The sequence below is a fragment of the Podarcis vaucheri genome (genome assembly GCF_965113315.1).
Source record: "Podarcis vaucheri genome assembly, chromosome: 6".
Lineage (NCBI taxonomy): Eukaryota > Metazoa > Chordata > Lepidosauria > Squamata > Lacertidae > Podarcis > Podarcis vaucheri.
This window is the reverse complement of record NC_138764.1, coordinates 103,262,768-103,287,528: the sequence shown is the minus strand read 5'-3', so window position 1 is coordinate 103,287,528 and position 24,761 is coordinate 103,262,768. Positions and strand designations below refer to the sequence as shown.

General features: G+C 47.8%; 1 protein-coding gene across 2 annotated transcripts in view; it reads left to right on the top strand.

Moving 5' to 3' along the window:
• The first annotated feature begins 925 nt into the window (after window positions 1-925).
• ANGPT4 (angiopoietin 4) overlaps window positions 926-24,761 on the top strand; it is a 265,142-nt gene continuing 241,306 nt past the window's right edge. For both annotated transcript variants that reach the window (XR_014220591.1, XM_082226189.1), the window contains exon 1: window positions 926-1,483. Coding sequence is in view for 1 of the 2 variants with exons in the window: in XM_082226189.1 (XP_082082315.1) it covers window positions 1,160-1,483 (324 nt within the window). In the remaining variant the exon portion in view is untranslated. The remainder of the gene's footprint in view (window positions 1,484-24,761) is intronic.

The following is a 24,761-nucleotide window of genomic DNA, read 5'->3' as shown; positions in this document are numbered from 1 at the left end:
CTCTTTGACATCTGGTGGGAGGGCGTTCCACAGGGTGGGTGCCACTACCGAGAAGGCCCTCTGCCTGGTTCCCTGTAACCTCACTTCTCGCAAAGTTTGGTAGTTATTTTTCTCTTTGACATCTGGTGGGAGGGCGTTCCACAGAGTGGGTGCCACTACCGAGAAGGCCCTCTGTCTGGTTCCCTATAACCTCACTTCTCGCAATGAGGGAACTGCCAGAAGGCCCTCGGTGCTGGACCTCAGTGTCTGGGCAGAATGATGGAGGTGGAGACGCTCCTTCAGGTATACTGGATTCGAACCCAAGAGCAACTCCTGTGGTTTGCAGCAACTGGCATTCCGAAGCCCTGCTGCCTCTGAGCACAGCCATCGCAGCTAGTGGCCAGGGATGACCCTTTCTTCCTCCATGCGTTTGCCCAGTCCTGTTTTAAAGTTGGTGGCCCTCACTGTCTCCTGTGGCAATGAGTTCCACAGTTAAACTTTGTGCTTCTCAAGGTCCTTGACTCCAACAGGGGAGGTAGAACAGAACAACATATCTGTGACAATCTTCAGATACAATGCCACACTTTCTTTGCCAGGTCCATGGCAGTGCAGCTTGTGGTGTGGCCCCTCACTTGCCCTTTGGCCTATCGATTATAAAATGATAGAGAGCAGACAGGATGCAAATCAAACCACGGAGCGTTGCTAAGATCTGTGCAAAGCCCTGGGGAGAGCCGTCGGCTTGGTTATGTGTATGCAAAAAACCTCTCGTTTCTGAAACTTGAGCTCCCGTAGTGGGATAGGAAGACGAAGGAGAGGGAAAACGCATCAAACTTCTCTTTTTTAAAAAAATAAAAAATGTCCGGCCGGCCAATATTGTTACTGGAGCCAGCATAATGATAAAAGAAAGAGTCTTGGAGGGGGGTGGAGAATGTTAAAATGAGAAGAGGAGGAGGAGGGGCAGGGTGAGAGGAAGTCGGGAGTTTGCAAGATTTCAGTGTGTGCTGAGGAACGCGTAGAGTCTTTCGGAGGCTTCACCCCAGCTGGGTCTCCGGAACCAGCACCCAAGGGAGTTCTGACCAGCAGCTTCTACACCCTGAGAATACCAACTGGGTGCTGGATCTGTGCAAGGGGTGGTGGGTGGCCTGGGACTCGGCGAGACCCACCCCCTCCCTGCTCAGCCATGTGGACGCTTGCAAATCTCCACGTCGGGGCCTTGGGTCTCTTGGTGGTCGCGGCTTCCTGGGCAGTGGGCAGCCAGCGGAGGGCGGCCGAGGGGTCAATCCGCAGGAGGTCTCACCGGGTTCAGAACGGGCGCTGCAGTTACACCTTCGTCTTGCCAGAGGCCGACCCCCAACCCTGCCAGCACCCCGGGGAGACCTTCAACGTCAACACATTGCAGCGGGATTCCCCGGCCGGCCCTTTGCTGTGGAGCGATGACCAGTCCACCCAACGGGTCCAGCAGTTGGAGAGGGTCTTGGAAAACAACACCCAGTGGCTGCTGAAGGTAAGGGGGAAGGGAGGGTCTTCGGGGGGGTGAGGGTAGAGGATGGAAGCCCCAAACGGGAAGAGATGCTGTGGATCAAGGCTGCCCTTGCCTAGACATCAGCCTTTGGCTCAATGGCCAAAGATGCTCTGCACGTGCTCAGGAGCTATTGCACACTCATCCTGCAGTTATAGGTCATAAGCTTGTTTGGGATCAGCTAGGCCTGTTGCTTTTGTTTAGTCGTTTAGTCGTGTCCGACTCTTCGTGACTCCCTGGACCAGAGCACGCCAGGCACTCCTGTCTTCCACTGCCTCCCGCAGTTTGGTCAAACTCATGCTGGTAGCTTCGAGAACACTGTCCAACCATCTGGTCCTCCTTCGTCCCCTTCTCCTTCTGCCCTCCATCTTTCCCAACATCAGGGTCTTTTCCAGGGAGTCTTCTCTTCTCATGAGGTGGCCAAAGTATTGGAGCCTCAGCTTCAGGATCTGTCCTTCCAGTGAGCACTCAGGGCTGATTTCCTTCAGAATGGATAGGTTGGATCTTCTTGCAGTCCATGGGACTCTCAAGAGTCTCCTCCAGCACCAGAATTCAAAAGCATCAATTCTTCGGCCATCAGCCTTCTTTATGGTCCAGCTCTCACTTCCACACATCACTACTGGGAAAACCATAGCTTTAACTATACAGCGAGGCCTAGTATCGCATAAAAGGTTCTGGGGCAAAAGGCAAGGAGCCCTGAGCCCTCTTGCCGTTGCCGAGGACCCCTCTCAGCCTCAGTTTCCCGCTTGTGAAATGAATGAAGAGGTTGTTCTAACTTTTGAGGAGGCGTGCAATGAGTCACTCGCCTCACTGCCTGGGAAGGCGGCAGGCTCTCCTTCTATGGAGGTTTCGAAGCAGAGGTTGGATGCCCGTCTGTCAGAGATTCATTAGGTGCGACTCCTATATTGCGGGGGTTGGTCTAGATGACCTTTGGGGGTCCCTTGCAACTCTACAATTCTATGGTCCTGAGTAAGAAGTACCTCCAGGCACCCAAGGAAGCGCCTTCCTTACTTCCAGGTCACGGAAATCCAGGTGGGCTTGTCAACCTCTGGAGAAAGACGCACCCACTTCATTTTAACTCGTTGGAATTTCAGCTCATGGGTGCAGTTTTTCCTGCTCAGAAGGAACACCCGCAAAACAACAACAAACCTCTGGTTACGTGAAACGTATTCAATAAACACACGAGAGGTAACCGGCTGTACGTTTGAAAAAATAATATATACTATTCATTGTATTGAATTGTAGATTTCAACAGAAGTAGCTCATAAAGTTCAACGAAAAAAGTAGAAGATTAGAGGATGAACTGATCTGCTGGGTGTTCTACCTTTTTCGTTGAACTTTATGAGCGACTTCTGTTGAAATCTACAATTCAATACAATGGATATTATTTTTTATAATGCAATTATTATATATCATATGATAATTATAATATTATATAATAATATAATACATTATTATATATTATTTTTTCAAACGTACAGCCGGTTACTTCTCGTGTGTTTACAGAAGGAACACCCAGCAGGCACAAACACCCAGGTGCGACAGGTGAGGGCTTGGTGGAGATATTACCCTGGTCAGTAGCAAAATGGCCGTCATTTTGATGGGTGGAGGGCCTTAGAAATATAGAAGCGGGGGGGGGGGGGCGTTGGCCAGAACTCACCAGTTCTGGAACCTCTCAGGTGGGCACCATTGCCGTTCTAAGAGAATGAGGGAGGCATTCTGGCCCCTTTTCCCTAGAAAAATAGGACTGCATAGAAGTATCATAGACTCCCAGAGTTGGAAAAGACCATGGGAATCATCTATTCCAACCCCCTGCGATGCAGGAACCTTTTCCCCAATATGGGGCTTGAACCCACAGCCCTGAGATTAAAAGTTTCATGCTCTACCGACTGAGCCAACTCAGTCTTGTATGTTACAAGGCAGCCCAGCACACCTCTGCAACCCATAGATAAAGGGGAAGGGTCATAGCTCAGAGTTAGACCATCTGCCCTACCTAAAGGTAAAGGGACCCCTGACCATTAGGTCCAGTCGTGGCCAACTCTGGGGTTGCGGCGCTCATCTCACTTTATTGGCCAAGGGAGCCAGCGTACAGCTTCTGGGTCATGTGGCCAGCATGACTAAGCCACTTCTGGCGAACCAGAGCAGTTCACGGAAACGCCGTTTACCTTCCCGCCTGAGCGGTATCTATTTATCTACTTGCACCTTGACGTGCTTTCGAACTGCTAGGTGGGCAGGAGCAGGGACTGAGCAACGGGAGCTCACCCCGTCGCGGGGATTCGAACCACCGACCTGATCAGCAAGCCCTAGGCTCTGTGGTTTAGACCACAGCACCACGTGTGTCCCATCTGCCTTACCTACAGAAGCTCCTAAATTTAATCCCCAAAGGGCTTGGAGAGATCCTTATCCAAAGCCTTCAAGAGCTGCTTCCAGTCCGTGTAGGTAATATTGAACTTGGTGGACCAAGAGACTGACTGTACAAGGCAGCTTCTAACACATACTGTACCCCCACATGCAATTTCCACAGGATCCAGGCCAGTCAGGGCCATGTCCGAACCAATGGATTCAAACTGCAAGAAAGGAGATTCCAACTAAACATGAGGATAAATTTTCCGACAGTGAGATCTGTCACTTGGAAAGTGACGGGCTCTCCTTCAGGTTTTTAAGCAGAGGTTGGGTGGCCATCTGTCATGGATGATTTAGTTGAGATTCCTGTGGGATGTGAAACACAAGAGCAGTCAAGTACAACATTCCTAGAGTGAACGTGTTTACACATGGGGAGGAATGCTTGTCCAGCCAGCAGGTAAACTTCCCGTTTCCTTCTGGGCTGGGACAGACTTCCTCTGCATGTGACTAGAGGTGGGCGTGGCCTCACCTGTGCAGGTAACGACAAAACCATAGGGCAGGGCAGCCATCTCTCTCTCTTTGACTACATGCATCGAAGAAGCAACATCTGCTTAGCCAAAGATGCTCTCTTGGCCTCCAGGCAAGAGAGGACAAAGGGACTGTCTCCTTATGAGATAGTTTCCAGGTGTATGTTCCTTTTCTAAGCTAAGTCTGCCTTCTGGGATCCGATTGTGAACAGAATGTGAGTAAACTCTTTTTATACTTTCAAAGAAGACTGTGTTGTGTCATATCTTGTATGAGGGAATAAGGGGGAAATACCAGAACAGTTATTATAGAGGCTTTAGCTAGCCTGAGCTAACGCATCCGCTGTGAGTTTAAAAAGGGGAATGTTACTCTGCTAAATTGCGAACTTGTTAACACAAGTTGGAAAGGCTATAACCAAACAATATATCCTCTCCTGCATCCCTGAACATTCCCACAATTCCTGCATTGCAAGGGGTTGGACCAGATGGCGGGGGGGGGGTCCCTTCCAACTCTACAATTCTCAGGTTCTCTTTTTCTCTGCGGTAATCCAGTGTCAGGGACGAGGGGCCTGTTTTTCTGTCTTTGCCGCAGCAGTGTCCCCAAATGCAAAAGTGCCTGGTGCGCCCATGAGAATGGAAATTTCATTCCTATAGGGGAGAAGTGCACCCAGGGACACTGGTTTTCTTCTGCTGCTTCTCACTCCAGGCGTTAAGAATTAAGCATGCTCCCTATTTGCATGGCCACACCTCCTCATAAGCATAGCCCCGCCTTCGGTTCTCTTTCTTGGTCACACTGAAATATGACAGAGTTTGGGAACTGCAGTGTGTGGGGATTGAGAGAGAGAGAGAGAGAACGCTGTTGCTGTCATTTTGGAGAGGACAGAAAAGATATAATTTGCTGGAGCCAAATAGTAAAGATCTGGAAATATTTGGAGTCTACGAGGAAGCAGGCTAGAGAACTAGTTTTTATCTGTAGTCTTGGATGGAATGAAGCCACTGAGCATGCGCAGAGTGCCTTCCTCTCCCACTGAGCACTCACTCATAGACTGCCTGAAGGAGACGATGTGTGTGAATATTGGACGTCGCATGATTCTTTCCCCCGCCCCCGATGACCAGTCCCTCTCCACCACACACACCCCCGGCCATCACTAATCCTACCTCTGGGAGTTGAGGATGTGGTTTCCCAGTGTCCTCTGGTTCATCTTGCTACCGGAACTTTGCTTCTGGGGCTCATCTAAACTCAGCTCCCAGGGGGGGATTTTCGGAGGCTTGGAGGCAACAATTTATATGTGCTGATGTGCAAGGGCGGCGGATGAGGGGGTGGACTCTGCACAGACAATGTCAGGCAATGCCAAAGAACTGAAAACTTAAATACCAGTGATCTCTTATAGAATCATAGAACCCTATCTATTAATTATTAATTAATTAATTAATTACATTTGCATACCACCTTTCATCTGTAGATCTCAGGCTGGTTCACAAGATAAAAGAATACAGTGGTACCTTGGGTTAAGAATTTAATTCATTCTGGAGGTCCGTTCTTAACCTGAAACTGTTCTTAACCTGAAGCACCACTTTAGCTAATGGGGCCTCCGGCTGCCACTGCACGATTTCTGTTCTCACCCTGAAGCAAAGTTCTTAACCTGAGGTACTATATCTGGGTTAGCAGAGTCTGTAACCTGAAGCGCCTGTAACCCGAGGTACCACTGTAATAGAAATGTAGTTGGTAGGGACCCCAAAAGTCATCTACAGTGGTACCTCTGGTTGCGAACGGGATTCGTTCCAGAGGCCCGTTCGCAACATGAAAAGAGCACAACCCGCAGCGGCTCATCTGCGCATGCACGGGTTGCGATTTGCCGCTTCTGCACATGCGCGTGATGTCATTTTGAGCTTCTGCGCATGCGCCAGTGGTGAAACCTGGAAGTTACCCTTTCCGGTACTTCCGGGTCGCCACGGGACGTATCCTGAAAGAACGTAACATGAAGCAAATGTAACGTGAGGTATGACTGTAGTCCAACCCACTGCAATGTAGGAATCACAGAGCAAATTTTTGTGTGTGTGTGTGTGTGTGTCTTAAGGCAGTGGTTCTCAAAGGGCGTGCGATGCGCCACACTGATGTGACAGAAGAGGCTGGCAAGTGTGGCAGAAAGATTCAAGAACCATCAAAGAAACATCTAAACATTTCAGTGCAGTATGGCATAGTATCAAAATATTTCTTTTATTTGCAAAAGTGAGCTCATTCCTCTGACTGTGTTTTTATGCACAGTTAAGGTACTTATGATTATATTTTGGGAGTGATACATTTTTTCTTACGTAGCTGCATCGTTTTATACTTTCTGCGTGTCCCATGATCGTATTATAAAGTAGTCATATTCTGTGTCATGAATGCTAGGAGCTGCTTATTTTTGTTTCCCAACACATTTCTTATCAATAAAAAATTTTGGTGTGGCGCGAGCAAATTTTTATCTTGAAAGTGTTGCCTAGAGAAAAAAGTGTGAGAACCATGGAGTGTGAAGGCAATTTTTGACAAAAGATGTGTTAGATGCCTGTCCGTCAGCCTGGCCCTTTGCAGTCATTGGCCAGAAGAGCATTGGGAGGTGGGGCTAAGTTGATTTCTCACCCAGCAATTGGCCTGCACATTTTTTTTTTCTCATAAGAGTGGAAGTAAAGAACTGGAGACACAACCTTGACATTAATAGATGATAGATAGATAGATAGATAGATAGATAGATAGATAGGATAGATATGAAGTTGTTACGGAAATTACGGGTGGGGGGGCACATCTTTAAAGTTGTTAAATGTTACAAATATTATGCCTGGATGTATCCTTTCAACTTGACAGCTCAGGGAAGTTTACCTAGCTTTAAAAACAATATAGAATCAACTCCTTTGCCAGTTTCCTCCATTCCAACACTATTTTGTGCTTGCAAAAGGGACTCCAGGAAGTGCCCAGAGGTGACAATTGCTGAGCTAATTGTTGGCCAAGGAAAGCCTAATCCCATCACCGGACTTGCCAAGGGGCCAGACATGCAAAGGAAGTTCTATTGTACTTTAGGTGGTGGGACTTCAGAGGTGTTTACCTATGCTAATCTTATACCTGGGTCTTGTCCTGACATGTCTGTTTATGCACCAAGGACTTGTCTGGACATGTTTGCCAAGGTTAAACTAGTGTAACCCCAGTCTACCCCTCCCCTTTTGTGACATGTCAGTGATGTAGCAATGATGTATCAATGATGCTGAAATATACTCGGAGTCGAGAGTGGATTTCATGCTCTTTATTCAGCTCATAGTAGTGAGGAATGGAAGTTCCCCCAGAATGTCTGCTTTATATACATTATTTACACAATGGGCCCCACGTGATTGGCTAATTCCGGGATTCACCTGTAGGCCAGTCAGTTTGTGGATTCACTTCCACCTGGAGCTGGATTGGGTGGCTCCTGTGGACCAATCAGACTGCTGCATTCTGAATCCTATTGTTCTAGGACCAATCAGACTGCTGCATTTTGGACCCTATTGTTCTAGGACCAATCAGACTGCTCCATTCTGAATCATATTGTTCTAGGACCAATCAGACTGCTGCCTTTTGGATCCTATTCAACTCAGTACATAACAGATGCTGTATGAACTGTATTCTGGGATATGGTGGGAAAGTTTTAAAAGTCCTTGTCACCCCATCCTCGGGGTTCAAAATTCCTCTTTGAACCTGTTGCGCAATAAATTTTGGACTACAGCTATTTGGTGGCTGGACTCCTTCCTTTATTCTGCAGGGACCCGCGGGCTCTGCCCGACGAGCTGGGTGACTGAGCAGCCTCGCACCTAGATTTCCCCCGTAACAAAGTAGAGGGAGGTAAGCTGATTGATTCAGAGAAGGAGCTAGGAATATCTATCGGGGGGCCCAGCTCTCCTCTCCCTCCTCCCTACTATTTTCTTGGCAGCCGACTCCCTCCAAAATAGGAGACAGCCATGGCGAGGAGAAAAGTCGTCTTCCCTCTAGAGGACCGGCTGGACCTCTCGTCTGTCATCTAAGCTACAGCTGCTTGCGTCAGACCTTCAAATAACTCCATCCCTGATTGGGTTGGGACCAGAGAGCGTCCCATAGCATCCGGTGGACAACTGGAAAGAACTGAGTTCCCCGGCAAAGGGGGAGGAATCTCTGGGCCTTCTTCTCGTGAGAAATGGAATGGGGGGGTTGCAGGGGGAGTGATGCTTGCGAGCCCCCGCTCTTTGGTCTGCTTTCCACCACGGTCACTTTGAAATAGAGATTCTGAGCAGGGTGTGTTGCGCTGCTTAAATGGCCAGGGGTACAGTCCAGGCACAGGGATTTGCATAAAATTTGCTGGTTTGCATGCAAAGATGCAAATATAGGCTGACTTTCAGAGGGGAGCCAACTCTGCCTCTTTATGCCAGGGGTTAATCAGAGCCCTGGGGAAATGATTATTGTTTTTTAAAAGTAAATTTTATGTAGTATTTTCCACACAACAACACGAGAAGTATCAAAAAATAACAATACACAAAACACAAAAGCCCGCATATGAAAAAACCAAATTCATATCTTACAAGTTAATAACACTGAAAAGAAAAACAAACATTGACTTCCACCAATCCCACAGCACCTCCTTTACCTCTCATTGTATCTTCCTGTTTTCTTCTTTTCCTTATCATCTCTATCCGAGCATCCCTGGGGAAATTAAATCAAATGGACGTTGATGAAATTATGTGTGGCATGGAGAAAATTGATAAAGTTTTCTGCAATTATTTATATTAATTTCCCAAATCATTAGAAATCCAACCAAATTACTTTAATGTAATACAATTTCTGAAAATCAGGTTTCCTGCTCCTGTTGCAACCTATGTTTGATACAGAAAAGTTTTCCTCCCTTCCTCTCTTCCCTCATAACACTAGTATTCCTCCATTAAGACAAATGTTGGAAGATTCTGAACATGTAAAAGGAAGCACTTACTTACGCTGCCCAGTGTGCTGGGCCCGGGGGTAACCTGAGTAACGCGGTCCAGGTCCGGTCCTGAATCCAAGGGTTCCACGATGAGTCAGTCCAACAGGGCCGAGGCAGGACACGAGGCAGGAAACCAGGCAAGGACAGGTACAGGCTCTCAGGCAGGGTCTAGCATGAAGCAATGTTGCTCCCACAACCTGGGGCGAGGTCTGACAGCCTTTTATCTTTGTTCTTGGTATATTTTATTCAGGATTTTCTAGTTTTACAGAAGTGTAGTGCCTCGTATTTTTTTTTTATGTAACATTTTTACAAATCCGTTTCATTTGTTGAGGCATTAGGGGAAGAAGAAAAGACAAAAAGAAAAAAGAAAGGGGGGGTGGAGAGAGGGAAGATGGATAGGGGTGGGGTCGGGTGGCGGTGTTTCTATTATGTTTAATGTATGTAGAGTTTGGTGTCAGTATTGCTTGTGTTGTTCACTTGTGTTCCTTTGGTGGTGAGAGAGGTTGGGGTTGGCCTAGGGTGTGATTGTTTGCTTGTGATTGGCTGTGGTGATCTTTGTTTTTGTGTGTGGGTGAGGTGAGGTGGGTGGGTGTTTTGGATCAGGTTAGCCATATTGATTTGTATGCTGTTGGTGGATTATTGTCACTGTCCTGTTGGGCTATGTAAAATGCTGGAGAGGGTGCACCTCCACAGGCACATACCTCCACATGTGGTGGGAGTGTCCCAAAATCCAACTATTCTGGACAACAGCCATACAAGAAATATGTAAAATAACTAAGCAAGTAATAGACATCACCCCAGAATTGGCCCTACTAAACATCTTCCAAGACAACAATGCCCATTTACACCACAAAGAACTCATAACCCACCTACTTTCAGCAGCCAGAAACATCATAGCCAGACACTGGAGAGACCTGTCAGGAGTAAGCATGGACCAGTGGTACCAAATAGTATGGGAAACAGCCCTACTAGAAAAATTAACTAATAAACTGAAACTGACACGGGGACAAACAGAAGAAGACGCCTTCACCCCGGTATAGCCTTTTATCTTTGTCAGGGTAGCAGCCGGTCTTGATCCCCCGGTGACTCACCTCCCTGTTTTGCCTGAAGGCGAGCACTCCTCCTGTGAGTACTCAGGTCTCTCCTTCTCTCCGACCTCAGTCTCTGCAGCTCGGGAGATGTCGGTGAGTTACTAGACCCAGAGGCCGCCTCAGCCTCTCCTGACCCAACTAGTAGTGGAGCAGCTGTAAGTGATGGCCCAGCTGAAGGCAACGAGGTCATCCCCGCATCTGGAGCCAGGGCAGGATCAGGCCCCTGACGTGGCCCCGCTGGTGCCTGCTGCAGGGGAACCTGTGCAGACTGGGACTCTTCAGGATCAGGCCCCAGACTTGGTTCAGGTGATGCCTGAGGCAAAGGATCCAGTGCAGACAGACTCCTCTGGCTCCGAGTCCGAGCCCCAGTCCCAGGCCATCACACCCAGAGTTAAACTATGGAACTCCCTCCCACAGGAGGCAGTGAGGGCCACCAACCTAGATGGCTTTAAAAGAGGATTAAACAGATTCCTGGAGGAGGAGGCTATTGATGGCTACTAGCTGGAGGCAGCAATGCTTCTGAATATCAGTTGCTGGAAACCACAGAAGGGCAGAGGCATCTTGTGTTCAAATCCTCCTTGCTGGTTTCTCATGAGGGCATCTCATTGGCCACTGTGGGAACAGGAGGCTGAGCCAGACGGGCCATGGGACCGATCCACTAGCTGGGCTCTTTTTACAATGTTCTGACATTGCATGTTTTGGCCATAAGACGGCACCTCTGAAACCAGCCAGTTTGGATCTCATCTTAAAAATAATTTAACTCATTTCACTTACACACACACACACACACACACACACACCTCTAAAAAAAGCTGCCAAATTAATTAGGCTCACCTTTGTGATTGATTTTTTCCTTTTTTAAAAAAAGCAGGTTATACATAGGGCTGCCTCTGAAGACGGTTCGGAAACTTCAGCTAGTGCAGAATTCAGCAGCCAGAAGAAGATGGTTTGAGCATATTAGACCGATCCTTGTCCCACTGCACTGGCCACCAATTAAGTTTCCGGGCCCAATTCAAAGTGCTGGGTTTGACCTATAAAGCCTTAAGCGACTCAGGACCGCAATCCCTCAAGGACCGCCTCTTTCCATATGAACCTACCCAGACCCTGAGATCATCTTCTGAGGCCCTCCTTTGTGTGCCTCCTCCTCGAGAGTTGCAGAGGGTGGCAACACAAGAACGGGGCCTTCTCTGCAGTGGCTCCCTGTCTGTGGAATGCTCTCCCCAGGGAGGTTCACCTGGCACCAGGCAAAAACGTTCCTTTTTAACCAGGCCTTTGGTTGATCTTATTTACATCCAACACCCTTTTAGAATGTGGTTCTTTGGGGGGGGGGTTAAATTGGGTTATTTCTTTTGGTTTGGTTTTATATGTTGTGGTCTTGTTTGTGAACCACCCTGAGACCTCTGGGTATAGGGCGGTGCATAAATTGAATTAATAATAATAATAATAATAATAATAATAATAAATCTCACTGATAAAATAAAGCTGTGTGAGCTTAAAAAGTACAGTCATACCTCAGGTTACAGACATTTCAGGTTGCGTTTTTTTTGGGTTACGGACCTGTTACTTCTGGGTTTCAGGGGTCATGCATGCTCAGAAGCGCTAAATTGCACTTTGCGCATGCGCAGAAGCACCAAATCGCAACCCGCATGTGCGCAGATGCGCCACTGCAGGTTGTGAACACTGCGGGTTGCGAACATGCATCCTGCGCGGATCACGTTCACAACCCGAGCATCCACTGTACACAAGACTGCACCTACCAATTTGGCTTGGAACTGCTTCATGTCGCTGTTAGTAAGTTGGGCAGAGATACAGAGAAATTAAATACATCCATGCCCTGAGCATCAGAATCATTTTAGCTCTGAGCTGGCTCTGAGCTGTCCCTCAATGGAAAATAGTAGCCCCTCTTAGAAGGTCTGTAGCCACTTTAATCTGAGGACTCTTTCCACGTTCCTCTGGAAGAGTATCTTCTTGATACTGGACGTCTGGCTGATCTCTTCTGTGTACACAGCTGCACCGGAGGCAGCTACTGGGAAAGTCTGGCTGACCCAGCAACGCTTTGCAGGGCGAAATGTACACAGAGCGCAGGGGTAGAATAGCAAGGAACTACTGCCTGAGGTTCCAGCAACAACCACGACTCCTTTCTTTCTCAAGAGCCGAATCCCACTGCTGAGACTCTTCGCTAGAGGACATGCAAAGATTTCAGCGCACTTTGCATGGTCAGATCCGAGTCAGGATTGCGTGCATTTCACAAATCCTTGCATTAGATTCGCGATCACAGAATCGTGTCTGGCACAGAGCCAGGCAGCGTGAGAATCATAGCTGTCAACTTTTCCCTTTTCTTGCAGGGAATCCTATTTGGAATAAGGGAATTTCCCTTAAAACAGGGAAAACGTTGACCGCTATGGCGAGAATGCCAGATTCACTGAAATGAAATTTGTAATATTTTCACAGCGCTGCAAATTTCAGCAAATGCAAAGGTGAGGGTGGCTGCTGTTATTTGTTATTTTATTTATTCCACAAAGTTCCTCCATGGCTTGAAAGGCTTTTAAAAGAAAACAACTTAAAGAGGTTTACAAAACAGACAAGACAATAAGAAAAATTATGAACGCAAAGTTAAAACTTTGGGAAACTTAAAATAGCAGTCGACTGGAAACAGATTAAAACTCGCATCAGCTTTCTAAATAGCTTGGTGGGCTTGTCTAAACACTGGAAGGAATTCAGGGAAGGTGCCTGCCTGGAATCAATAGACAGGGAGTTCCAGAGGACAACAGTAAAATATCAAGAAATTTATACATTTGTTATAGTGACTGTTCCTATTTTTATTATAGTAAGATCAGTGAACCGACTCCCTCGGAAGGTGGCAGAATCTCCTTCATTACAGGTTTTTAAATAGAAATTCAATGGACATTTGTCATAGATGCTTTAGTTGACGCGGGCGGCGCTGTGGTCTCAACCACTGAGCCTCTTGAGCTTGCTGATTGGAAGGTCGGCAGTTCGAATCCCCGCGACGGGGTGAGTTCCCATTGCTCTGTCCCAGCTCCTGCCAACCTAGCAGTTCAAAAGCACATCAAGGTGCAAGTAGATAAATAGGTACCGCTCAGGCGGGAAGGTAAATGGCATTTCCGTGAGCTGCTCTGGTTCGCCAGAAGTGGCTTAGTCATGCTGGCCACATGACCCGGAAGTTGTACGCCAGCTCCCTCGGCCAATAAAGCGAGATGAGCGCCGCAATCCCAGAGTCGTCCACAACTGGACCTAACGGTCAGGGGTCCCTTTACCTTTACCATCTATAAGTCCTGAAAACATGGGCATACCACACCCCCAGTGATTTGACCAGGTAGAGCCATTTTCACCCCTAAAGACTCCAGGATTTGGAGGTTAATTGGTGTGCAGATTTGGTGTTGGTGGGTTGCTTGGGACCTCTAACGGAGAATCCTGCAAACCACACTAAACTTCAACTCCCAGGGTTCTTTGTGGGAAGGCATGGCACTTAAAGAGGCGCATCAGAGCCAGCATGGTGTAGTGTTTAAGAGTGGTAGACTCGTAATCTGGTGAACCAGGTTTGCTTCCCCGCTCCTCCACATGCAGCTGCTGGGTGACCTTGGGCTAGTCACACTTTTTTGAAGTCTCTCAGCCTCACTCGCCTCACAGAGTCTTTGTTGTGGAGGAGGAAGGGAAAGGAGATCGTTAGCCGCTTTGAGACTCCTTTGGGTAGTGATAAAGTGGGATATCAAATCCAAACTCTTCTTCATCAAGCTGAGAACAAATCTGTAGTGTGCCGAAAGTCTCTGGCTATGGCTAGGTTTGCATTGCTGTCCATTTAAAATGAGAAGCGATGCATGCTGAACTCTGAGGCTCTGGGCTTCCTGATTGTGGCTTTGCAGGGAACCTGAAGGATTTCTCAGAGAAGGGGGGGCATCTGCTCTCCCCCCCCCCGGCCGCCTCTCCAAAAGACCCGTGTCCCCATGACCCCCATGCCACAAGGCTCCTCTTCCAAAGCAGGCCTGTTTTTCATAAATCCAGCTGGAAGCACTTAATGGGACCTGTTTTCTTTGGATTCAGGTCCTGAAAAAACAACTCTGTTGCAGGCATTGGGGGGGGGAGTGGAGGGGAGGAGGGGGTTGTGAAAGAATTGAAAAATGTAAGAAAAATATTGGCCAGGCAGTTAAAGGGAAAGTTCTGCCTGCCTTCAGGCCATGATGCCTGCCTGTGGAGGCCAGGGAAATTGACAGTGTTGTTGTTAATAATAAATAATAATAATAATAATAAATTTTATTTATCCCCCGCCCTCCTCGGCCAGAGCCGGGCTCAGGGCGGCTAACATGAATAAAATTTCAGTAAAAACGTAATAAAAAACAAAACAAAACAAAACAAAATTTAAAATTCAGGTTAAAATGCAATTTAAAATGTTGTTGTTGTTGTTAGTGCATATGCAGAGTTCTCCACCCCCAGGATGGAAGAATCTGTCATTTGTGATTTCTGCTGGTTTCTCATTTTTCCAATCTTAAATTCAGTTCAATTTCTTTTAATCCTCATGTCAATCCAGCAGCATTTTAGTGAGAATTTCTTCAAATAACTAATAGGCACATTTTGACTGATAGGCATGATTCCCCCGAGCGATTCCTCCAAATATAATGTGATCTTCAATCATATATATCCATTGGTATGCACGCTTCCCCCCAATATATGTGTTTTTGTACATGTTGGAGAACTGCATGGCCAAATTCCAATAGGAATTCCAATTTCGGAGGATAGTTGCACCTCCATTCATGTACAGTCATACCTCAGGTTAAATGTGCTTCAGGCTGAGCGCTTTCAGGTTGTGCTCCGGGTTACATCTGGGTTTCGCTGCTCGTGCATGCGCAGACGGTCAAAATGATGTCACGCGCATGCGCAGAAGCAGCTAATCGCGACCCGCACATGCGCAGACGCAGGTTGCGTTTGCTTCTGGATGTGAACGGGGCTCCGGAACGGATCCCGTTCGCATCCAGAGGTACCACTGTACTGGTTCGAGGGCGCGAATTAGGCAACTTTATAATTGAAATTCAAACAACACTGAATTTCCTCCCATCCCTAACACACACACACACACACACACACCGAGTGTGTACACCATGAATATTGATGCCATAAGAAGCAAGAGGCTTGGCTGAGGACACATTCTGGATCATGTCTGCTTGTTGGAGTCTGGCAGCCTTAAACTATCTGTTTGTCCCTGCCACTGCCACACTACTTAATTTGAAGATAAACAGGCAGCAAATTAAGACCCTATAGGACTCCCCCAGCCTTACCCACCAAAGATAGCCAACTTTGCAATGGTGTGGAGAATTCCTTCCTTCAGTGGAAGAGGGGAAGAGAAAGAACGGTATTTGGAGGAGAGAATCCTCCATCTCTCCTTTGTCTCCACCCTCCCTGAATTTCTCTCCCTCCTTCCCTTAAACTGCTGCTACGCTGCACATTTCGAGCAAATCCTTCCCTCTTTGGAAGCTTCCCAGGGACAACGAAAGCACAGATCGGTCCTGCTGTTCCCAAAATAACGAGGCATGTGCCCGCGACCCCGTCCCCGTTCCCTCGCTGGCACTTTTGATGGTTTTGAGTTTGTTATTCTGGCTTTGTCAGAAATCAGGGCGACGGGGCCTGGGCTTCGAGTTCCTTTCTGAACTCAATGTTTTGCATTGCGGGAGAGATTCAGTTTAGTTGAAAGGAAAACATGGGGCAGCGGGGAGAAAGCGAAAAAGGAGGAGGGGGAGCAGAGGGTCTTGTGCGCTTGTCAATAGGCAACCATGATTAATGAGAGGCTGCGGAGAAAGTGAATTAGCAAGCTGTCCTTACACTCCCCCCAAACTCACTGGAGTGGTTTTTAAGAGATAGCTACAGTTCCAGCGGAGCTACTGAAACGTACTCAGAGTCCTGTAGTGATTTCATGCTCTTTATTGCAGCTTGTAAAACAGTGATTGAATTGCCCCCCAAATCTCAGGCTTTTATATGCAGTCATACCTCTTGCTATGTTTGCTTCAGGTTGAGCATTCTCAGGTTGCGTCCCGCGGCGACCCAGAAGTAGAGGAAAGGGTTACTTCTGGGTTTTGCCGCTCGTGCATGCGCAGATGCGCAAAATGACGTCGCGCGCATGCGCAGAAGCGGCAAATCGCGACCTGTGCATGCGCAAGCGCAGGTTGCGTTCTGCTCATGTTGCGAATGGGCCTCTGGAATGGATCCCGTTCGCAACCAGAGGTACCACTGTACATTATTTACACAATGAGTCCCGTCTGATTGGCTGATTCTGCTTCCCTCCTGGAGCCTGATTGGTCTTTTCCTGCAGGCCAATCAGTTGTTGCATTCTAGGATCCTACTTGCCTATTGTTCTAGGATCCAAGCTTAGTACAGTGGTACTTTGGGTTAAGAACTTAATTCGTTCTGGAGGTCCGCTCTTAACCTGAAACTGTTCTTAACCTGAAGCACCACTTTAGCTAATGGGGCCTCCCGCTGCTGCCGCGCCGCCGGAGCACAATTTCTGTTCTCATCCTGAAGCAAAGTTCTTAACCCAAGGTACCACTATTTCTGGGTTAGCGGAGTCTGTAACCTGAAGTGTCTGTAACCCAAAACCCAGGAACCACTGTACATAACAGCTACTATCAGTAACAATGGAAGGAGGAACAGGCTGGGAGATGGGAAGCAATTTGGCTCAAATCCAGGGCAAATAACTATATTGTACCACTCAGAACTGCTTTTCTGCATGTTCCTAATGCTCGGGGTCAGGAACCTTTGAGACTTTATAGTTTGGAGAAAAGGCGCGTAAAGGGCGAGATGATAGAAGCTGATAAAATGATGTGCAGCATGGAGAAAGGGGAGAGAAAAAAAGCTCTTTCTCAATAGTAGAGCTCGTGGATGTGCAATTAAGCTGAATGTGGGGAGATTGAAGACAGATAAAATAAAGCAGCACATAATCATACTGTGGAACTCCCTGCCACTAGAGGCAGGAGCTCTGTCTCCGAAAAGGGAGGGATAGTTATGGGGTTGTGGTTCCGGGGTCATTCTGACTATATGCAATTTTTGCCTTTGCGTACAATTCCCCCCAGAATGTAACTCCCATGTAAAACACACCCATTTTTTAAATCTTCTGCTACAACAACAGAAAACAATCTGTTGCCTTCCCCTTTTTTAGCCCCCTGGGTCTTTTTATAATATACACTTGTTGTTGTTTAGTCGTTTAGTCGTGTCCGCCTCTTCGTGACCCCCTGGACCAGAGCACACCAGGCACTCCTGTCTTCCACTGCCTCCTGCAGTTTGGTCAAACTCATGCTGGTAGCTTCGAGAACACTGTCCAACCATCTCATCCTCTGTCATCCCCTTCTCCTTGTGCCCTCCATCTTTCCCAACATCAGGGTCTTTTCCAGGGAGTCTTTTCTCATGAGGTGGCCAAAGTCTTGGAACCTCAGCTTCAGGATCTGTCCTTCCAGTGAGCACTCAGGGCTGATTTCCTTCAGAATGGATAGGTTGGATCTTCTTGCAGTCCATGGGACTCTCAAGAGTCTCCTCCAGCACCAGAATTCAAAAGCATCAATTCTTCAGCGATCAGCCTTCTTTATGGTCCAGCTTTCACTTCTATACATCACTGCTATGAAGGCCCTAGCTTTAACTCCTTCATGGATCACTGCCTTGCCGTGGGGCTTGAATAACTCAGAGAAACTATGAGCTATGCCATTCAAGGCCACCCAAGATGGACAGGTCATAGTGGAGAGTTTTGACCAAACCTGATCCACCTGGAGCAGGAACCGGCAAGCCACTCCAGTATCCCTGCCAAGGAAACTCCATGGGCAAAGACAACAGGCATACACACACACACACACACACACACACAGAGAGAGAGAGAGAGAGAGAGAGAGATCAGATTTTCATTTATGTATGCTTCCTCTTTCCCCATTTCCTGTGTTAATCCTGGGGATCTTTGAAAAAGCCTTGGATTTCTCAATGAAACTTCCTCCTGCCTCCAGGGAAAACATCATATCCCACTGGGTTCAACAGGAACAAAGTTTCCGTGTGAGCTGGAGCAGGCCTCACTGTGCATGGCCAGAAATTTTGGCCGGTGGTTGTTTGCTCTCAGAAGACCTCTTTGGTCTTGAGATTTCAGATTCTGAAGACCGACTTACAAACATCGCCATTTGGTTTAGATTGGCTGAATTGGAAGACTCAGGACAGACGAAATACGTCTTCACAGAGAGCAATCTTCAACTATGGAACCCCTTGCCACAAGAGGCAGGGATGGCCACCAATGTGGATGAGACAAATTCATGGCGAAGATGACTAACCATCGATAGCTACTAGCCGCAATGGCTCTGCACTGCTGCCACAGTCAGAGGCAGCAATGAATGCCAGCTGCTGGAAACCACACAGGATGGGAGAGGGCTGATCTTGTGTTCAAATTCTGCTTGCATGTTTCCCACAGGCCTCTGGCTGGCCACTGTGAGAGCAGGCTCATCTTATGTTTTTATGAACGGATGACACGATGGACATCACAGTCTCCTTACATCCCTAGGTACAGGGATGTGAGGACAGCATCACAGCAACACCCAACTATCAAATTAATACAATTTCTGCAGGCTCCTACAGCTTAAGCCCCTTTATGGGCTGTTTCTTTGCATTCATAAGGACAGTCTGTTGAGTTGCACTGGAATGAAACTTGACTTGAGCAGACTAATCCAGTTAGCAAGTTTGTCAAGAAAAGGAACTCAGAGTTCCTTCTGGGGTATGTATTAAAAGGACAAAAAACAAACAGAACACTCACTTCTGACCCTCTATTTCTGTCTTTCCTCATGCTGGCCTCACTTATTTGGGTCACTTTCCTGTAAAGCAATCCAAGCTGTCATTACACATTTTATCCCTCTTATTATCTACAGTTGGCTTAATTGCACACCATGTTCCCCGTTCTAAAACACGGCGCAAGGCTCTCACTTCTGAATCATTGTGCTCTGCATGCGACAACGGCGTGTAGATCCAGACACGGCTTTCTTTTCGGTGTACATCTGATGGCAATCTGCTTGCAAGAGCAAATCAGCTGTTTGTTGGAAGTCAAGGATCATACAACTTCAGGGTTAATCATCTTGATGTGAAAGCCAACTAGCTGAGAGGGAGCTGTGTGGAGGTGTTGGTTAGCCACCAAACAAAGTGGCATGATCCTCTCTGAAGAAGCACATCTTCTGATTGGCTGTGTGGTTCCAAGGGAATTTTCCTCTGTATGTTTGGTTGAATATCTCCTTGCTATGTACAAGGCCTTAGCTAAGAAAGACAAAGCCTCTCTCTTCCTTTCTCTTCAGATCAGGCACTTGTTCATCATAAAGTGTTAGCAAGTTTCTTTATCTCTGGACTCTGTTTGTGGCATTTAAGTGACTTTGCTCACACTAATTTCACAATGGGAGTAGAAAAAACATGAATATCTGTGGCATTGCTGCTTGGAGGCGGGGAGGGTTTTCTCTGACTGGCAGTAGCCTTCTGTGGTCTCTCAACTAGAACACCAGTGAGGGATTGAACATGTGTCATCTGGTATGCATTCTGTCACCGAGAGCTCACCCACACTTTTGCACAATCCATATTTTGTTTGTATTGTGTTAATTTCATGGGGACCAAGAACTTTTTTCATTGTTCAGAGGATGTGCATTGCAAATATCCGATGTTATCAGCTGAATTGAAGCTCGCCTAAGCAGAATCTCTCATTGAATCTTCCACACATCTTGTTAGATCTGATTCAGTGGGTAAGAACAGGTTTTTGCAAGCCACAGCTGCGGGACACTAAGAAAAGCTCTTGGACCTGGGTGAATGATGTGGCACATGATGTGATCAAAGTGTATGAGTCAGGCAAAAGCATGGACGGCTCCTGAGCTTTATTCCCTCCCAGCGATGGAAAAATATGTCAGTTTTGGTGTTTGAAAATAAAACCACTCATAAAATAATGTCCTTACTCAAATCTATGGTGAGAACATGCATGGATTACGGTTTAAAGTTATGGCCACCTCACCAATATAAAAGGATAACATCGAGCTGGAGAAGTTCTGCAGAAGTTCTTTCATGTGATGGAGGTAACACACTTGTAGGTGTATAGTTTGGTGGGCGGGGAAGTAAGAGGGGATTTGAGAGAGATGTATAAGATATGGTTACCAGATTTTTCCCCCCAATGAATCCGGGGACACTTTTTTTAAAAAATACATGCTTTATTATCCCTATTTACATCTATACACCAGCTGTTTTGCTGTCTTGAGAAGTCCGGATGGGGAGAGAAACCTGGGGGGTGCAGTCGGAAGCAGAGTTTGAGAACACGACTGTGGGATGTTCACAGAATCACAGATTTGGAAAGGACCTCTGAGGGACATCTAGGCCAACCCTCTGCAGTGGAGGTACCTCAACTCAAGCAGCCTAAACTAAAAGAGCATAAGGAGTCCCTGCTCCAATTTGACTTCTGCAGTTCCCGGCCGTCGGGGACACGCTCTTGTTCACGCTCTGTCTCATTCTCAGCTGCCCAGCTCTGCGCCAGCTCCACCGCTGCTCCAGTTGGCCAAGGGGATCAAAGTCATCTCACCCCTCTGCGCCTTGACCAGCAGAGAAACCACAGCTCTTGCGCCCCTCCTGGACAACTGCCCGTCGCCTGTCCATGACTCCCGAGCCTCCTCCAATCTCCCTTCCAACGCTTCTATGGGGAGAGGGGCTGCTGTGCCCGGGTCCAGCTTGCAGGCTTCCCACCTGGTCAACTGGGTGGCCAGTGTGAGGACAGGATGCTGGGCAAGATGGGCTATGGGCCTCATCCTGCCAGGATCTTCGGGGCTATGCTAGATGGACCAACAGCCTCACTCGGTGTGATGGCTTGGGACTCTGAACCAGAGGAGTCTCAGTCCTCACCGGATCCTTTGCCTCAGGCGGCATCTGGACCAAGTCTGGGGCCTGATCCTGCCCTGGCTCCAGATGCAGGGATGACCTCGTTGCCTCCAGCTGGGCCATCACTTACAGTTGCTCCTCTACCAGTTGGGTCAGGAGAGGCTGAGGCAGCTTCTGGGTCTAGTAACCCACCGACGTCTCCCGAGCTGCAGAGACTGAGGTCTGAGAGAAGGAGAGACCTGAGTACTCGCAGGAGGAGTGCTCACCTTCGGGCGAGACAGGGAGGTGAGTCGCTGGGGGATCAGGACCGGCCGTTACCCCGACAGAGATAAAAGGCTGTCGGGCCCTGCCCCAGGTTACAGGAGCAACATTGCGGTATGCCAGACCATGACTGAGATCCTGTACCTGTCCTTGCCTAGTTTCCTGCCTCGTGTCCTGCCTTGGCCCTGTCGGACTGACTCCTTGCATAATCCTTGGATTCGGGACCAGACCTGGACCATGTTGCACGTGTTACCCCCAGGCCCAGCACACTTGGCATAAAGTTAACTTCCTGTAACAGACTTCCTTACCCAACCAGGAGAGAACCACACATCTGGTTTGCCAATGTGAGGACAGAAGGCTGAACTAGATGCACCACTGGCCTGGTCCTTCTTATGTTCTTACACCAAGCAAACGTTCTGGAAAATATTTGTGACAAACAAGAAGCAGTTCACACTCAGTCCTGATTAATTCAAGGCAGCTGCCTCTACTTGCTCCATTTTTTGCTCCATTTAACCAACATTAGACATGCCCCTTTCCACAAGAAAATGAGAAGCCAAGTTGCAGTTGGTGGGCATGTTGTTTTGGGTAATGTGTTCCTCCCAGCCTCGACCCGTGACCACCCCTCCCCCAGCCTCTGCTTGTGTTTCCTGTACTCAAATTTGTTCATTTTCATAAACAAAACTTTTGCCCGACAAAATTGGAGGGTTAACGATGTGACACTAAGGGAAAGTCTCCAGAAGCCGTGGGGCTTCCTGCGGAAATGTTCTCTCCAGATACTACCCTCTGCTCGACAAACGGCTCCTAATGTGCCACGCAGATGATGTAGGTGACACCACACATTTGAAGGATCGAAATATTTCTCTCCATCATTCCAAATACCTTTTGAGGAGTCCACCCCCAAGCTATTGCTAAGCCCTCAGATTTCAACAATCTGCAGCAGAACATCTGTGCGCATCATCGCTAAAGGGAAGTGGCTGCAAGGGAGTTTATTGTCGCGTTAAGAGGCAACATCTGAGGCTGAATCCAGATGTCTGTTTCCTGCAATCCAGCAACAGCCTATTAAATCAGCATGGTGAATGATAGAGAATGGAATTATATTGGCACTGCTGGAATCTTGGTGTGACTGCCCCTTGTGGTGGGAGGCTGAATTGCAGGAGTTCACATTTTTAGAGAAAATGAGCTCGCTCTGCCCATTCAGGTTGACCAATGGTGCTTTCTAGACAGGGAGGAGCTTCCTTCTCCAGCTGAACCTTGCTTTGGCACAAAGTTTTTCCTTTATTCTCCTTCACCCCTGGGTCTGCTTTACCTTTGATCCTGCCTTATCCATTCCATCCACTGATCTGCCCCCTGGTTCATCGGCTCCTGCAAGGGCTACCCATAACTCTGACTGACTGTCCTCTTCTCTCTTGGGATATTCCAGGTCATCCAGGGAAGGGCATATATTCAGGAAAGACAGCTATTATGGACCTATGGTACTCCCTGCCTCAGGCTCTTCTTATGGAGAATTAACCGTCAGAAGAATCGTGTCTAACAAAGTTGCTGTGTCCAGAAGTGTGTTGCAGAAGGAGGGGAAGAGGGTAAACTTGGTGCTGGGGTTTATTATGGGGCTTGGTTTGACCTGCCCTTCATGGATCGGACCTAGTCCTTTGAAAACCATCTGCATATGTCTTGGCATTGTCAGGAACATGGCTCATCTGAGTGTAGGAGAAGATTCAGACTCAGAAATTGAGCTAAGTGAGAGAAAGACCGACTCTGCAGATGAAAATTGGCTGACACAGCCAAGAAGGGGTAATTTGCCCCCCCCTTCCAGAAGATGACGCTGTTAGCTCTCAAGGAGCGGGAGAGTTAGGAGGCAGCCAGAGCATTGCTAGGCAACCAGCAGATAAGCAGAGGACTGAGAGTGTGTCAAGTGGAAGTAGGGACGGGGAAGGCCAGCTTCTCAGTCCCCATTTTAGGAGACTGGATAAGGTCAGAGGACAACAGAAGGGCAGGAGGGGAAGGGCGGGAATTTGGCATCCTTCCTGCTGTGAAAGGGGCAGAGACTGACCAACTCTCGCCAATGCGAGCAGGCGAGAAGCCGTTCTCTGGATGTGTTGTTTTAAATAAATGCACATAAAACTGCCGGAGAGTCATTACTTCTTATCGGGGCTTGCCTGCCTGCCTGAGATCATTACAGGCATCTTGTGATGCAGGAAAACTGGTCTTTCACACCCAGAGGCTCCTAGTTCAAGGCCTGGTCCCTCCACAGTAGGAATCTCTTTCTGCTACGTTCTTGCTTCAGGGGCCTCAACAGCATGTATTCTGAAGTCCCCATTTCCCTGTCTCCCACAAGTCCTTCCAAAAACAGGGGGCACCTGGGATGTATCAAATTAACCAAACATTTGATTCACAACAACCTCTCCTAAAAATAGGCCAGTTTTGGGAAACTCATCTCCCTGGTGGCTTGAGAAAGAGGAAGGGACATCTGACTTTCATCTGCGTCCTAAGCTTGAGGCGTGTTTCCGTTTTTCTCAGTGACAACTCGCGGATGCCCCTCTTTGCCGCTCCATCTTCTTTGCCTTCAGGCAGATCAGACCCAGATGCTTAGCGGGACTTCGCTGGTCAGCTTTTAGATGTCACGATTCAAGGCAAACCTCGCCTAATCCACACTTTCTGAAACAATATGGGAACTGAAACGCAGCCCTTCTTCAAAATTTGCCCTCTGGCATCGTGTTCTCTCAGTGGCCAGTGAGATGCCTTAAGGAAATGCCGCAAGCAGGATCCGGGCACAAGAGCTCTCTCGCTTCTTGTGGTTTCCAGCAACTGGTATTCAGAAGCGTTTAGTTATCGTGGGTGGGAGCTATCGGAAACCTTTTCCTCCCTGAATTTGTCTAATCCTCTTTTAAACCCATCACTGCCTCCTGTGGCAGGGAGTTCCATAGTTTACCTCAGTGGTTTTTTTTCTAAAAAACAAATGTTTGGGGTATTCTCATTTTGACTCAAGAAAATCACCATTTTATAGTTCAAATCGGGAAAAAGCAAATGGACAAAAGTACAAAGTTTCACAAAATGTTTAGGGGGTATGTGTACCCCTGCGTAACCCTAGCAAAAAGCACTGATGACAGGAATTGGACCTTGTGGCGTTTGCCCTCCTAGGTGTGCGACATCATACTGGGTTCATAAGGAAAGTGTTTTGTTGTCGTTGTTAAGTCGTTTGGTCGTGTCTGCCTCTTCGTGACCCCATGGACCAGAGCAC